At 38.4% G+C, this 17,696-nt stretch overlaps 1 protein-coding gene across 2 annotated transcripts in view; it reads left to right on the top strand.

The window, feature by feature from the left end:
* Positions 1–17,696, top strand: part of SLC15A4 (solute carrier family 15 member 4) — a 46,083-nt gene that overhangs the window by 13,956 nt on the left and 14,431 nt on the right. For both annotated transcript variants that reach the window (XM_067539744.1, XM_067539745.1), the window contains exons 4-6: positions 1,089–1,166; positions 8,793–8,961; positions 14,706–14,861. In XM_067539744.1, the coding sequence (XP_067395845.1) occupies positions 1,089–1,166; positions 8,793–8,961; positions 14,706–14,861 (403 nt within the window). The remainder of the gene's footprint in view (positions 1–1,088; positions 1,167–8,792; positions 8,962–14,705; positions 14,862–17,696) is intronic.

Here is a 17,696-nt window from a genome sequence, read left to right as displayed (position 1 = left end):
GAAGTGATAGTACCATTGTACAAATCATTGGTGAGACCTCATCTGGAATACTGTATGTAGTTTTGGTCTCCCGTGTTTAAGAAAGATTAATTCAAACTGAAACAGGTGCAGAGAAGAGCTACTAGGATGATCAGAGGAATGGAAAACATGCCTTATGAGAGGAGACTCAAAGAGCTTGGCTAGTTTAGCCTAACCAAAAGAAGGCTATGGGGACATGTGATTGCTCTCTATAAATTAATTGAAGGATAAATACCAGGGAGGGAGAAGAGTTACTTAAGTGGCAATGTTGACACAAGAACAAAAGATTATAAACTGGCCATCAACAAGTTTAGGCTTCAAATTAGACAAAGGTTTCTAACTATCAGAGGAGTGAAGTTCTCAAACAGCCTTCTATGGGGAACAGTGGGGGCAAAAACACCTAACTGGCTTCAGGACTGTGCTTGATAAGTTTATGAAGGGAATGGTATGATGAGAATATTTGCTACTAGAAGGGAGTCTCAACAGCTGTTGATAGGCTACTGGATGTGTGTGGGGGCAGGAGGGGGGCACTCTGGGCTACTACAGTGAATTCTTTCCCAGGTATTTGACTTATGGGTCTTGCCCACATGCTCAGGGTCCAACTGACTGCTATATTGGGGTTGGGAAGGAATTTTCCCCTGGGTCAAATTGGCAGAGACCCTGGGGTTTTTTTGCCTTCCGTTGCAGCATGGATCATGGGTCACATGCAGGTTTAAACTAGTGTAAATGATGGATTCTCTGTAACTTTACGTCTTTAAATCATGATTTAAAGAGGTTATGGGTCTATTTCAGGAGTGAGTAGGTGAGGCTCTGTGGCTGGCAATGTGCAGGAGGTCAGACTAGATGATCATGATGATCCCTTCTGGCCCATGAGTCTAAAGTTTGTGCTTTTACAAAACTTCAATATTGGACCTGCAGAGATGTGGCAACATCTCATTGGGAAACCTTGTTTCGGACAGCTATCTAGTACATTCAAATGCAATCTTTGTGGGTCACTGACATTTTAAAAAGTGTTTCACTTCAGAGTGTGTCTTTATCAAGTAATGTCAACTAATTTTTCTTAATGTTAGATGCAGACTACATACGTTTTGCAGAGTCTTCATCTGAAAATCCCTGAAATTTCAAATGTCACCACGCATGTTCATACGGTAAGTTGGGCAAAATGTGGAGGTTTTTGTTTTGTTTTTTTTCTACTTGTTTTGTTTAGTTAAAACTCTCTGAACCAAGCTAATGGTCCAACATAACCGAGTGATGATATGAATGCTAATTGCTTTTGTTGGGGTTAAATGGAGTCTGTAGGGAAGCTTAATTGTAGTGTCAGTTTTCCAGTGCAAAGCTGAAATTTGTATTTCCTGGTGTTTAATAGTAGAATTGTAATTTATCTAACTACAGTTGACTTTTTGTTAACTTAAATATAGGCATTAGTTAACATTATTATGCACGTTGTTTTGTTCATTCAAGCATGTTTCAAAACTAAACATTCATGATACTACAGTCCTTATCTACATATAAATTCCAGTGAAGTAAATGAGGAATTGACACTATAGTAAGCCCTGAAACTACTCTTAAATTAAACAAGTATAAGTCAGTCGGAGACCTGCAGATGTAAAATGTCGAATGTATCTGTGGCTACTATCTTGAGGTCCCAGTTTTGCTTTTGAATGATGCATGCAGGCAGCTCCCACTGACTTCACTGGGAGTCTCCATGTTCCTTGGTGGCAAAACACAGCCCTTAGAGGAGGCTTTTAAATACTAGAGTTCCAATCTTGCAAAGATTTCAAGCACGCAAGTAGTCTCACTAACTCAGTAGGACTATTCATGGTAAAAGTGAATCACAAGTCTTTGCAAAATCAGAGCCTCTGGGTACATCTACACTGCAATTAAAAACTCCCCTCTGGCCTGTGCCAGCTGATTGGGGCTCACAGTGTGGGGCTGTTTAATTACAATATAGACATTTGAGCTAGGGCCCAAGGTCTGGGACTTTCTCAGGGCCCTAGAGCTCAGGCTTCAGCTGAAGCCCAAACCTCTAAACTGCAATTAAAGAGCCCCTTAGCCTGAGTCAGCTGGCCTGGGCCAGATGCAGATTTTTAATTGCAGTATAGACATACCCTTAGTTATATTTGCATTTTATCTTGATTAATCCGTAATTGTAGGTAACATGGATAAACTAGCACATGGGTTTTTTTTTTTTTTTTTCTGGGACACCCTTTGAATATTTCAGACTGTGAGAACCCCTCCAAAAGAAGATGACCGCCCCCATGCCATGCCACGCCATCTCCCCCTATGTCATGCCACCCTTATTCTGTGCTGCTGCTGGTTGTGGCGCTGCCTTCAGAGCACCCGGCCAGCAGCCACTGCTTTGCGACCACTTGGGTCTGAAGGGCTCTGGCTGTCAGCCATGCGCGGGGCTGACAGCTGTGGCATGCGCGGCAGCTGACAGCTCACGATCCCTTGAGGGGTCCTGGCCTTTTTGAGTAAAATGGAAATGATGATCTGTGTAAATTCATTACCAAGCTTACTAAATATGCTTTTGAAATTAAACCATTGGCATAAAGTGAGTAATATGAACAGGACAAAATTGCTTTGTTTTTACGCACAAATGCAAATGGAGAGAGACTGTACTGTAAAATATTACATAAGTAAAATTAAAGTAACATTACATTTGAAAATCATCTTTATAATTTGATCTTCTCCTAGATGCAAGTAAAATTAGTTAGGTGCATCAAACTAACTTTTCATCAACCTGTAGAGAGTCTGTTTACATGATTTTATTCAGCTAATAAGTTAAACTGAAAGTGTTCTGAGACTTCTGCACGCTAAAAGGGATATAATCAACTTAAAACTGTATTTTAAATAAATCTCCTCAGCTATGTTACTAATAACACAGTAGATTAAAAGTGAAAGTATTTTTACAATTCTGCTCACTAGCTTTCTGCTGCTTATTTTTCAATTTCCCTTAACTTGGACAGTGGATGTCATTAAGTCAATTTTACTTCCAGGTTTTTAGTGCTGTAATGTTTGCGTTTCAGTTAGTGGAGGGGAATGTTAATTTAAAAATTCTGAAAGAAATTTTTAAAAATTAGAAATACTCTTATTGGTTCAAGGTTTGTTAAATTTATACTTAGCTTAATCAAACTTTGGGCCAAGTTTGAGATGTCCTTTTAAATCGGGCATAGTTAATTTTCACTTGACCACAGGTCACTGGTAGTTGCAAATAAGTTTTACTTTATTCTTACTATGAAACCTTTCTTGCCCTTTATTAATATTAATACTTGCATTTCTGTGGTTTTATTCATGAGACAATCTCAGAATTTTTCAAATATTAATTAAGCCTCACAACTGTCATGTTTGAGCTTTTTCATTGCTGGGCTGAACACAATGAATATTTTCCTTTAACTTAACTAAGACGTAATGAAACCGACCTATTCCTTTATCTAGTATGGGGAAATCAATGGTATTGACAGATGATTGCAGTAAATGTTCTTTTTAAGCAAAGCACAATGTGATACTTCTCTGTTTAGGTCCCGAAGGAATATTGATATGTATAAATATGCCTAAAAAATTACAGAAAGCTTGTGTATACATCCCTCACCTAGTGACTCTAGATATGCACTGTAACTTTAAAAATACTGTAAATGTGTGTGTTTCTGCTGTGGCAATGAACTTTGTCGGTTAGAAACTTATTCTTGCCTTTAGCTCCTTTATCCATTTTTTGTGTAAGTAGAATGTTAGGTTCAGTAATTGAATTGGTTCAAATAAGCGAGGAAGACTATTACTAGCTTTAGTTAAAAAGGTTTAAAATGCCACTCATGCCATGTATGACCATTTCTCATACTTTTAAAGCCACACTATAAAGTTAAGTTCAGTTATACTTAGGGATTACTTAAATAATGGGGAATTTGAGGCATGGATAATGGAACAATCATCCTAGTATCTGTCTTGATATTTTAAATGTTTTTTCTATCAGCCAGTCTGTAAGTGAACATTAGGTCCCTTTTCTGCAATGCTTCCATTGTAGCCCTTTTGCTGCTTCAATCTGAAATCTTAAAAATAAGTGCAAGTATATTTTAAAACCATCTCAAAGTAGATTTGTGGTTTTGTCACTTTTTTCTATTTGGGTCATATGCAAGTCATTCGCATACAACACTACGTTTCTAAAAACATGTCTGTGCAGTCTCTTTTGAAACTATCATAGTTACCTTAGCAATCAGGATTGAGTGATTTGTGGTAGCTGAATAAAAGAGCAATTGACATTCATGGCTCATCAGATCTACATTTTTCTTTGAATGTTGTATGCATCTTTTTCTATGAAAGCTTTATAGTATTTGTCTAAAATGAACAAGATAAAGGCCATACACAGTTTCTTGATATAGAAACAATGGAATATGTAAAAATATTTGCATATTCTCAAGATCTGGCAAAATGATTAATAGAAATGGGGAAGGGGCGAGTCTCTGAAGAACTTGTGACTGAATTGTGTGAAATATAGCAGTACTGGGTATTCTCTATTAGCAAATTAAATAATGCCAGAAAAATTCCTAGATTTTTTTTTTTTTTTTTTACTTGAATTATTATCCAAATCAGTCTTTAAGTTATGGGATACCAGTTAATGTTCTGGTGAGATAGTAAAACAATCAGTTACAATGTTTCAGTGGCTTGACTTTCTTTAAAACTTGGCAGTAAACGTGTACTGGTTAAGATTTTTGGTATTTAAATTAAATGATATTAATCTGTTGCCAATTTCAAATTTAATTTTAAGTAGGTTTAATTTAAATTTAAAAAATCCAATTTTTATTTTTTCAATCATTTTGTTTTAAATCACACTTGCTGACTCTAATGGCAGGCAAAAAGATGATCAGTTCAGCAGAATTCTTAGGCAAGATATTTTTTTATCTGAAGTATGTGACAGTTCCTTTAACCATAATCTTGCAAATTTGATCTGCTTGGAAATATTTAACAGTTTGAACAGTTAATCATTCAAGTCTTTTGAATTCATGGTCTTGAAATAATTGGAATATAGTCTATAATATAGAACAGAATTATTAGAATAAAAAAAATTCTCAAACGGTAGTTCTTGAATTAATTTTTAAGGTAACTACATAATTGACTGTTGGAGTTCTCAAACTGAGATCTACACAGCATTTGCTAGTAGTCTGGAGAAGTATGGAGACTCTAGCATAAAGAAGGAAGCCAGTAGTACTTTAATCACAGTCATCTGGGCTTGTAAACTTGGTTAGATAATGTGGTTAAAATGTTGGTGGCCAGTCTGTGCTAACACTAGTGCTGGAATTGATAGGAAACTTTAAAGAAAGTGTCATGTAGACAAGGCTTGATATTGATAAAGAACTTGGATCCTTTAATGGAAACTACTGTGGACGTTCCAAGTATTGTGTAGTTTATTGAAAAGAAATAAAGCATCACACTTACTTTTACAATCTACTCTATCTATACCCTGCAGTCCATCTTCTACTCAGTTGTGGCCAGGTGACTACTGTAAATGATTGACCGTGCAGTAACTGACTTGTAATTGAAGGTGACTTGTAGGATATTGCTTCCACCACGCTAGAGGCTAGTGTCTTACTTGCTTCTTGATTGCTTTATGCTGTGAAGTAGAAGCTGCTTTGGGTTGACTCAGTAACGTGGCTATAACTTAAGCCATTTTGGCAATTGGATGCCTTCCTCTGTTGTTGTGGGCCTGGCTTCAGCACATCAGGTTCCCTGTTCCTTCTGCTTACCTTCAGGAAACTTACATCCACTGTTACCTTAACACTTTCCTCAAAATCCTCTAATTTTGGGTAGAGGCTTAACCATCAAATTTAGATCTGGGTTTCAAATACTCAAAAGTTGAGTTAATAAGGGACATGTTATTTATCTTGTTCATACAGCCTCTCCCCAAACCCACCTGGTTTGGGAGAGGTATGGTGGAAGGACTTAATAGTGTTTTAATGTTGCACCTTCTGTCCAGCGTCCAAATCATATGCATGGCTCCTAGAGTTACATCAACTGGCCCAGTTGCTGACACAGTTGTGAGGCTTTTTATACAAAGATTCTGTCTTTGTGAGAGTCTTCCTTGAACAAAACCACTGGCTGGAGAGCTAGATGCTTGGACATGCTCTAAATTTTCATTTGGCTTTTACTAGTTGGAACAGTATTTATAGTGGAAATAATGCAATCGGATCGGTTGAATACTTCTAATGCTATTTTTGGAGGTACATAAGAACATTTCCTCAGTGCATAATGGAATGTCTTAGTTTGCGCATTTTAGAATGATTCTGAATATTAAGTCTTGGTAGACTGGGAATCTCATTGTGAATTACTGAATCTTGCAAATGAGAGAGGATAAATGCATTACACAATAGACTTTGTTCATTTGACAGGTATAATTCATTTTAATTATATTTTGCATTAGTAAAATACTCTTTACTATGCTGTGGCAACTATGAAAAGTCATAATCTTAATGGAAGATTTACAGCACCTGGCTATTAAATATTTCTCGTGACTAGAATAGAAATAATTGAGTAATAGGAAATATAAACCTACAGTTGGACTCGAGAACACATCGTTGGAAGCAAAATAAACAAACAGGGAATACTTAATTGCATTAAATCACTTTCTACCACATATGCCATTAAGATTGCCTTTGATTGCTGTTAAAAACACATCTTACTGTATTCATTTAAATAATATGTAAATCTTTGTTTACCAGACATGGGTGGTACAATCAATCATTCAACAGACAGGTGTTCTATGATTGATGGATCTTAATGGCGTGAAAGCTTCTGCAGGATAATGAATTTTCTGTGTGTCTTGCAACATGCTTAATAGAAAATAAATGTTAAGATGAAGCTAATGCTCCTCCCTCAAAAAGAGTCACCACTGATCATGACTTTCTATCAGTTATTTCATTTTTTGTTCTGTCCCATGATGGTTCAGATTACAAGTCTGGCTCTATCAACCCTCTGAAACCCATTGGAGCTCTCTGTTTAGGAGTGATGGCAGAATCTAATCCTGTGGGCAGCACTCCTTGGTGTTGAATGCTCAGGTGGCTTGTGGGACTGGGGCGTGTAGGCAGCAGGTGGCTAGAGTTAGAGGGGGCTGAGTCCCCCCCCAAATCTGTGACTGCCAGGCAGAACCCCTTGCCAGCTAGCATGACGGAGGGGTAGCTTGGACTAAATCTGAATGGTGTTATGCATGGGCTTTTGCTGCCTGTCCAAGCTCCATGTCGTGGAACCTATTCATTGGAGAGCTGAGTGGAGGCAGAGACTGGGAGCAGCAGGACGCTGTGTGCCAGATTGCAAGGCTGCACAAATTTGGCACAGCTGCTTTTCTGTCATGCCATCGGGGAAGGGCCTCCACCATTAAGCTACCCAGCTCTGGTTAATGCCTTCCGTTTGGCAGTGATGCACCCTGCCCGCAGCTGCAGGAGAGGTGGCTGGCCACCATCAGATTGGGTGCGGGAGCTGGGAGAAATGGGAAGAGAGTAACCAGAGCTGGGTAATGGGAGGCAGGGCCCCTCCCCTGTATGAGTAACTGAGAGGTGGCTTGAGCCAGTGTGTTGAGCTGGGAGCAGGAGCCCATGCACCAAGTCACAAGGGCTCCACTACGTTCTGCATCCCAGCCACCTGCTCTGATTACTTCCTCCCCATTGGCGGAGGCATGCCCTGCCCACTGCTCTCAGCTCCCAAACAGCCTGCCAACAGAGAGACAGGCAGTAATTGGAGGTGGGTAGCATGAGCCTGTGTTAAAGGGGAAGAGGACCTGAACCGAGTGGGCAGTGGCAGCAACAGCTTTACTAAGAATCTCCCCTGAATCTTTAAATCACTTTTTGGATCTGTGACCCCCTCCAACTTCACTCACTTTAAGCATGGATCCTGGTGTGCAGATTTGGGTGGGCCCGGGCTCACCAATGACAACAGCCCTGCTTAGGGCCCCCCTTCCCCCTGAAATTTTTTACCAGCCTTTTGTGATTGGGCCCTTTAAATGTTTGAGGTTTTTGCATTGGAGTGCCCGCCAACTGCAATACTATGCATTCTGATGGTCTTAAACTACATTCTCATTGGAACACAATATTTTATGAAAAAGTTTGATTAGTAGAACTTCCGTTTTAGTTTTATCTGTAAACGATCAGCAATCTAGTTAGCTGAGATACTCAATTTGGTAACATTCCTACTATGCCCAAATGTGCAATCGTGATGTGCCATCATTTTAAAGCAGAACTCCAGTGACTTCTGGGTCAGGTGACTTTTGGAGCATCTCTCTTCACAGTCACGCTGTTTGTCTGCCTTTCTCTCTTCCTCGGAGTTCTGCTCCCAGAACTGGAGCAGCGGCGTTTAGCAGAAGGAATTGAGGCAGTTGGAGCTGTTGTGATCTTGGCTCTGAACATTGCATGTTACAAGAGGATGCCTGTGTAACACCAGTGGGCACTGCTTTCTGCAAAGCTCATCACAAATGGAGATGCATTCCAGAAGTGGGAGGGTGTAGCGGCACCCCATTTACTGTGGAGAGGAACCATTTTTACAGTTTTAAGCCAAAAGAGCTTTAAAATACTGTAGCTAAGTAAAACCTGAATAGCTAAGCTAAGAAAAATGTATTAAATACAGAGTTGAAAAAAGACCAAAGGATTTTATTTTAATGTCGGTCTCTAACTTGTAACACTTCGGCTTCTCTCGGTTTTTCCGTATTGCATGAAAAATATGATGCTATTTTTAAGGAAAAGAACAAATCGGGTGGTAAGTAGTACATGGCTGACTTAATCCATCTACTGTGTTCTCAGTTTCCTGCAGCCTGGTTGACTATGTTTGATGCAGTTCTTATTCTGATCCTAATACCCTTAAAGGATAAACTGGTAGACCCTATTCTGAAGAGGCATGGGTTGCTACCATCATCTTTGAAGAGGATTGCAGTTGGAATGTTCTTTGTCATGTGCTCTGCATTTGCGGCAGGTAAGAAGGCAACTTAGATACAACGTTTTGATTAATTTCTACAGAAACATTTTAGATACTTAGAACAGGACTCTGGAGTCTTCAGCTAATGACTGCTCCGGAGTCTCTGGGATGGAGCTGCATGAATGTGTATGCCTGCCTAATGAGAGAGGTTTTACTCACACTATTGCTAAGCTTTCACATTTTTATTTATCATGTGTAGAACTACTAGACCATTTTTCTGCTTGAAACAAGGTTATAAATTAACACTTTTAAAGAAGTTAAATTGCGGCAGTTTGTTAACTAAGTCTCCAGGATGAAGGATTTGCTGTCTCCAGGATGAAGGATTTGCCTTCTCCAGTAAACTGTTATCAAGGTCAAGCATACTGAAAAGTAGCAGAAGAGCTATTTGTATCATCATCGACTGTATTGTGTCACTGATGAACTCAACTTGTTTTGGCGCACAGCTGATAATCAGATTGCAAAGCTTTCCACTTCATAAAATAAATGTAAAATTCTAATTCTGTGTTCCAACTATTAAGGAAACCCCAAAACAGTGTCACCTGCTTTTAATAATCACTTTACTTAAAAGCTAAGCCCAGGAAAAACAAGGATCTGTAAAAATCAGTGTTTGCCTTTAATATAGACTGATTTTCAAATATTAAATAAACTTGAAACTCTGTTTAGAACTGTTTGCCTTTAGCTGAAGTAATAAAATTGGTTTATTGCTGAGCAAGATTTTCCTCCTACTTTGGCTTTTTTTCTCCCCTGCCTTAATGTTCCCTAATGTTTGGGAATTATTGTACTGTAAAATGGCTTAGCTGTAGCATGAAAGGAAAAAGATGGCATCTCTGTTCAAACTATAAATCATCTGCTTATGAGGATGATTTAAAGTTGTTAAGCACTGCTGATGTGGAACTGAACATCTCTGAGCAATGCTTCTTAGAACTATACCCTTCACCCAGTATCACTATAATGAGCATATTGATAAAGCATTATAGCATTAAATAAATTAATCTCGGCACTTGTAATCTCCTGTATTTTAGAGAGAGGGACACTTTATAGGGCTATTAAGGTTTCTCCCATTGAGAGAGATAATTACCTTATTAGGCCAAGGTCATTTTTGTATGTGGGCAAATAAAGTTCTTACTGCAAAAGTCATTTGAACTTAAAATAGGAATATTTCTCTTATTCTATGCCACTTGAGAATGCTTGGGTAGAACTCCCCTCTGCCAGTAGGCGGCGACAGTGCCAGAAATGTTGCATGTCAGCCCTATAAATAGAACTTGCTAACATAGAATTCTTAATCAACTTGACTTCTAAAACCATAATTCATGTCCCCCATTAGTACTGTAACAGAAGTACTCTGAAATACAGTAATTGAGCTGCAATCCAGTTTCATGTAATAGAACTCCAAAAATTTTCAGATAATTTGTCAGGATTAATATCTGATTAAGCAAAATGTGATATCTGCATAAAGCTATTCTTTCCCCAGCAGAAGTCCAGTTTTTTGGTTCATTTGTCTGGGAAAAATAATCTGAAGCCTGGTGGAGAAATTTAATCTTGACCTCTGGATGGAGTAAACTAACATTCTAGATTGAGACCCTCAGTCAGATGACTTCTGGATCTTAAATTAACACAAGTTTGCTCCCATTGGTCTAAATAATTCATGAGATTTTTATTTTATAGGCTAATTGATGGCATTTATAAAAGCTATTATCATTTGACTTAAACTGCAGCATAACTACCAGACCACTATTTCGTTAGACAGAAATCTTGACAATATGGAACAACGTGAAGATGGCAATATCTTTAATTTATAGTCTTGGAAGTAACTGAATGACTTGTGTGTGTGCCTATTTTTATTTTTAATATATTTGCCTAACTGACACTAGTTCTGGACATGAGTTAGGCTGCCTATTAGGTTGTTTAGATTATTTTAAATACCTTATAAATTGAGTGAATACAACTGATTAGATTTAATGAACATCTGCTGTGCTTGCTTCATGCATTTTATTATAAATTCTTAGTAGCAGTATTTAAGGTTATTCAACTGGAAAATCGACTTCATTTGTAGACTCTAAACAATTACAGCAAGAATTTCATCTTTAAGATTCTTTTAACTATTAAAACTTTAACTTGTCTTGAAACTTGTCACATTCAAACACAGTCTAACAAAGAATCAATAGATTCTAGCTTCTAAAATCTTCAGGTTTGAAGAGAAATTTATGGCAAGTTAGTCTGAAGATGAAGGTTCATAAATAATAGTCGCGTCTTGGTGGGCGAATATCTGTTGAAGTTGCCTATAGCTAGAAGAGTATAGTATATACATGAAGGATCATCATGTACTTTTGAAGTGAAGTCATTTCACACTATTACATATGACATAATTACATTTCAGCAAGACATTACCTGGTTTTGTGCTTAGTTTATTTGTAAACTTTCTAAAATTAGAGTGAGAAGCTGAATTGACAGTTCTTTAGAGTCCCTATTGCCACATTTTGAAAAAAAGTAGAAAATTGGTTGTATTTTAGTTGCGTTACATTTTTTCAACTCAGTATAACATGATGCAGTGAAATGACATTGGATAGCTAATGAAAGATCTCTACAGTAAAGGTGGGCAGATATTCAGCTAAAAAGAAATGAAGGAAATACAGATGAGAGTGCTTTGGCACAAGAAAATGTTGAGTTCACAACAGCCTTTGCCCTAAAGCTGAAAACAATTTTTTTTTCCCAAGTGTGGGGGTGACATTTTGGTAATCACTCAGATCAGTAAGGGGTTCTGTCACCTCCTGACATGTAATCTTGGGTGCCTTAATGCTATGCTTGTAGGCTGGCTGCTGGTGTCAGGGCTCTAAGCATAAAGGTCTCATCCTGGCTTCTACCAGCCTAGTTACGCCTTGCAGGGTGACCCCTACAGCCCTTCCGGTCCTGAAATCTCCTCTACCCGGAGTTCTTAACTACCAGACACTCAGACTTTTATCCTCTTGTTGTCATTCCCCAAGGTGTGAAAACAGCCTCTAGTTACCATTTCACATTGGGGGGGGAGGGAGAGACACTCCACACAGTTTGCATAACTGAGCCCTGCATGGAGTAAATATAAGCAAAGGGTTTATTTAATAGAAAAATCACAGGTTCAGAGATGAAATAGTAAGGAAAAGCGAACACATACAAATTACACGGAAAATAAAGATGCAGCTTCAGGTTTTACTCTTCTGTATTAGCTAAGTTCCCTTTTCTACTAGACTGCTATTGCTCCTGAACAGTCATAGAAGAGATCCAGTGTTGCATAGACAGCACTCTGCCTAGATGCTGGCCCTCAGTTTCTGGATGTCCTTTGCTTTCAGTCCCTTCTTTTAAGGGTTTGCAACTTTTTTTTTCTTTCTCTTAGACCAGTGGTTCTCAACCTATTTACCATTGTGGGCTTCTCCCGCCAACATAGCTACTGCCTCTTCTGGAGGTGGGCTGTCGGCACAGGGTATCTGCGCAAGGCACACTACAATGGTGCGGCTGCACCACTGTAGCGCTTCTAGTATAGACTAGCCCTAAGAGTAGACGAGCCTATAGTTAAGCTGACCTAGGCCCCAGTGTAGACAGTGCTAGGTTGATGGAAGAAAACTGGATTTACTATAGCGTCCATCCACTACAGCTGCAGCATGCAGCTGTGCTTCTACAGGATTTCTAGTGCAGACATACTGTCAGTATGGCTGCGGCTTTCTTTTCATTTTCAAGTTGTTTCAGTGGCTTCCCATTAACTCTAATGGTCCACCATTGTCTTTTTCTGGCCGGAATGGGTACTTGACATTAGTTTCATGTAAACAGCTGGCTTGGGAGGAGCTTTTCTTTGCTGTGAGGCATAATTGAAATTGTAGTAGTAGCTCAGTAGCATATTATTTTGTATACATAACTACATCTATTCATGATCATAGTCTGTACACATATCTCATGATGGCCATCAAGTTCAGAACATTACAAGCTTTCATAAAATACCTTACTGGGCATATTTTTATATACAGTAACGTGTACAACCAGTTGATCCAGTGGCTTTTTTTGGGTTCATACCCCGTTCTTCCCTTGGGCTGTCTGACCCGATTGTCACAGTGGGAAGTATATTTTGAAATGTGTTCAAAAAGGTAGTTGGACCAGCCAGGTATAATTGGAGGAGTTTCAGGATTAATAGTAACCATTTTTTTCCACATCTGCTTGTTTCAATATAATAGGAGGCTTTTTCTTTTCTACAATTGATTTTTAACTAACATTAATGGTTAAACTTGTGCTGTGATATAGGAAGCTTTCTACCCTTCTCGAACACATTCTAGGTCACTTAATGCACACACAAGCATTCTTTAACCTTTTGGCTCACTGCCAGAGCTCAGGCCCCAGTACAGCTGTTGCACAGCAATGAACCACAAAATATCTTTAGTAGGAAACTGCAAGCATCTCAGTTCTAGAATTCTCTTGCTTAGTTTTGGCACCACATTCAGACATTCAAAACTAGAGCAGATTTTTTCCTCTCCTCCCCCCAAGCTAGGGCTGATGTCATATACATGACTTACCTTATTAGCGACTCATTATTATGGCTCATGTGCACCTGTCTGGTTAGTGTACCCACTGCTTTTTATCTGGATCAAGTTCTAGAAGTGAGGAAATAGACTACTATATTTCAGTCATTTAAGCACAGTGTGTCAGCACTGCTCTACACCTGCCATGCTGCAGAAGTATGACATTTGTATTAGCATTCCATTGTTTTGCTCCTCAGGCATAAGGTCCGATCTTGATCTTCTAAACTAAACAGGGCTGGACTGCACTCAGGTGGAGATGGAGACCTGCCTGTACAACCCGCGTACTTCAGGGAACTCATGTTAATGATTCAATAGGTGCTGCTCTTCCCTTTGAATAAGCAATGAGTTAGTGAACCAAATTGATTGGGTTATGGGCTCTGTGGTATTGGAAGTGTATTCTTCTGGGTGAGGCCTAAAATAGAAGCCCTGATCACTTGTGGTTATTAAAGATCCCAAGCGTTCTTTGTAACAGAATGCCTAATTTCAGTCTGGGTAAACTGCACACGATCTACTGCAACTTCCCTTACAATTTCCTTTGGCTAAGATTTACTTTCTGCCCTAAAATGTTCTGTTGTGTTGAGCACTGTTAAACAATTGTTGGATTTCACACTCCAAATGATGCTGAACTGCAGACACTAATGTGATTTCTATGTACACTATAACATGTAAATCAGTTTGAGAGCTTTGGGATTCTGTGTGGTAAAAGGTGCTGTATATAAATGTAGGTGATCAACAGTAAACTACTATGAATATGGTAAACAGCATTTGAGTAGTACTGGTGACCATTTTAATAAGTAAAATTGTCACTGATGTGCTACTTTCATGCTTGCAGATGCAATAATTCGACTTTGCAAAGGAATAGTTTGCAAAAGTGAGATTGCCTTTTAAAAAAACCTTTAAATTTGTATCAGAAGGCTCTGTGAGCTAATCCAGCTGGAATGGGGTAAGGATTTGTGTAATTATAGTTGATAAATAAGAATAGAATAACCATAATCCTGTGGGAGAGGAATTGGATTTCCTGAAATAGTAATAGCAAGAGTAGACTATGTAGTGCTTGAATATTATGAAGTACTTATTTCTGATGCCTAAGCTTTTGTTGCATAGTTCAGGTAATCATGTTCTGCAGTAATTGGATCCTAATTTAGCTATAGATGTTAAAAAGTAGCTCTTGCATTTTAGGATTCTTTTTTTTTTTTCTTTTAGGAATTTTGGAAGGCAATAGACTGAATATTGTAAAAGTTAAAACAATTAATCAGACGATTGGACATGTTACATATTATGCTGCTGATTTGCCAATATGGTGGCAGGTTCCTCAGTATGTACTGATTGGATTCAGTGAAATATTTGCAAGCATAGCAGGTAAGTTTTAAAAAATCAGGTCTTCATATAACTTTTGTCTGTCTCTGATCATTTTCCTAATGCATTATAATAACAACACACGATACAAAGTAATTTTTAAGGGAAGAGAACTAAATTATTGTAGATTATATTAGATCATAAAATTAGTGGATTGCTTTTAACATTTACCATTTAAATTAAAGGACAAGTTTATGATGAAAAAATTAATGCACAATAGAACAAATACATTAATACTTTAGAAGAATAATAAGAGATGCTTATTTAATCTCAAATGCATCAGGTATTAATACAATGGCAAATGGCAGCTTCTTGATTTAACAATTTAAGTGTAAAATTTAGAAATGGACATGAAATAACTTAAAGTAACTAGTTGGAGGTTTGAAGCACATGACAGAGTTGTTATATGTACATAGAAAATGTTTATTTAAAATGCAAGGTCCAGAATCTCTGGGCTTAGGAGGAGAGAACAGTGGCATCCTGATAAAGATAATGGATTGATTGTACCTTTCCTATGACAAAAGGTAATTGTCCTCTTTCCGGCCTCTCTCAAGGATAATGAGGGAGGTAGTATGAAACACATAACCAGTGTGAACTACTCTCAGCAGCAACAGGTGAAATCCAACATGATCTATAGTTGCGTGTGACTCCAACCAGCAAATATCCATGTTGAAGCTTGGGTACATGGAATGCAAGTGATGGGTGCCAGGTCAGCATCTCACTAGAAGTATTCTCTTGTTGCCATTTAATGTGCAGAGATTACAAAAGAGGACAATTTAGTACCTAATCCTGTAGCTTTTGAGACACTAAGTTTTGCCAGAGTAAGAACTACAAGTCTGGGCTAGTAAACAGTCAAGATGCTTAATTAGGCTTCTTCACAGCCATACGCCCTCTGTCACTAATCCACGTTATTAGCTCATTGACCATAAGAATAGCTTGGAAAACTCCATCTTCTTTCTGAACACTGGCTTTTAGCAGAACACATTTATCATTCTTCGTGTGTGTGTGTGTGTGTGTGTGTGTGTGTTGAGAGAGAGAGCACGTGTGCGCCAATGCGTTTTGATGTTGCTACATGTGTGCATCAGACATAACGTTGTTTGGATCCTAGCTTTAGGAACTGATGCACTCTTCCACCTCTGCTGTATAGGTAAAATCATTTCAAACAAATGGATGGCCAGTGCTAATAGCGGGAGCCCCAGCTGCCCATTCTCCAGTTTACCTGGATTTTTAGTTATCTGATGTGGCCCTGGTCCCAATTAGATCAGATCATCGGGGTTCCACTATATAAGCAAAAAAAGCACTACTAAAGAATAAATAGATTACTTCTGTCTCCCAAATGCTAAAGAGGTCAGTCTCATGAAGGCAGTCTTTGTTTTTGTATTGGTTTTGGTTTTGCAAGATGGTATTTTCCCAAGTAAACTCAACTTTGATTTCTTCTTTTGTCCACATAACCTGCCACACAATTGTAGCACCCTTTTCAGTCTCTGTTCAAGAAAAGCCAAGGGATGGGCTAGCCTGGAGATGACACAGTGGTATGGTAAAGCTCTCACATGGCTTGCTAGTGCAGCAGTTAATCCTTTGCTTTCCTGAGCATGAAACTTACCATGAACAGTTAAAACAAAAGATCACCTGTTGTTAATTTACCATAATATTGGAATTGAAAAGTGAATGCTTTTAGCCCTCTAGACCATGATATAAACAAACATTTTTGATCAATCTTCCTTGATTGAAAAATAAAGCATCCTTCATGATCACTAACTTGGCTAGGCATGCAGACTGCTGGTTTGTTCTGAAAGCAGGGCTGCTAGTTAATGTGTGGCTATGTCAGTCAGGAGGCATTGATCTGTAAACCAACAAGCAGATACTGATTAGATCAGGTCAGATTAGCAGTATTCTCCTTACTGCTAAGTAGCGCTATTAAAAAGTTTTAAGGAATTTGCTGGAAATTATCTCCAAGACCTGCCTTTGTCTCTAGAATTATTATTCTAAAGACATATTTTATTTAGTACTTCATGTGGTAAGTTTTAGGTAACCTGAAACATTACTCAAACCACATCTTCCTGGAACTGAAATCACAAGTGTCTTTTGATGTTATCCTTGTGTGATGTGAACAGCAGTATGAGATTGTATTGATTTCAGGCTGAAGTGGGAGGAGAGTGTGACTGAGACTATAAAATCTTATTTTCTAGTCTGTTTCACGCACATTAGGGTTCATTAGTGTGGAGAGAAAAAAAACCCAGCCCATTTATCTGTTGCTACTGTTTTGTACATGACATGGCTTGTATTGGTTTCTTCTTAAAACTAAACAACAAATTTCATTGCTGTTGCAATTCTTTTAATAAATTTTTGTTTATATATTTGGTGCTTGTGAACAGTGCGCAGTTAACAGCACTGGCAACCTATCCAGTGTCGTTCATGTGTAAACATAATGCTTGTTTCACATGCAAAATGAGGGTTTTTTTCCCCTTCTTTTGCACCAAAACGCAGCCCTCTCAACGGGTCTCACCGTGTCCTAGTACTGGTGTGCCTATAGCAGGACAGATCGAAGCAGAGGACTGATGAGCTGGCTCTCTGCTATTAAATTGAGAGGAAAGTAGGCGATATGAGAATTAGGGATAGAATCAGAACATGTGGCTTGTACTAATGTAATGAGTTTTTTATAAGTAGGTATTTTAATGCAGTATGAGCAGACTAGTATAGCTAGGTAGACTTTATTCCAGTTAATGTAGTCATATGAAGTTTTTGCTTAGAGCCATAACATAAAATGATATATCCACATCCAAGTAATTCAGTAAATTTTAAACATCTATACAAATTAACATTAAACTTAGTTTCTTC

Source organism: Emydura macquarii, unplaced genomic scaffold, assembly GCF_026122565.2.
Source record: "Emydura macquarii macquarii isolate MOO-44397 ecotype Brisbane River unplaced genomic scaffold, CSIRO-AGI_Emac_v2 contig_554, whole genome shotgun sequence".
NCBI classification, from domain to species: domain Eukaryota; kingdom Metazoa; phylum Chordata; order Testudines; family Chelidae; genus Emydura; species Emydura macquarii.
This window is presented reverse-complemented; position numbering and strand designations above follow the sequence as displayed.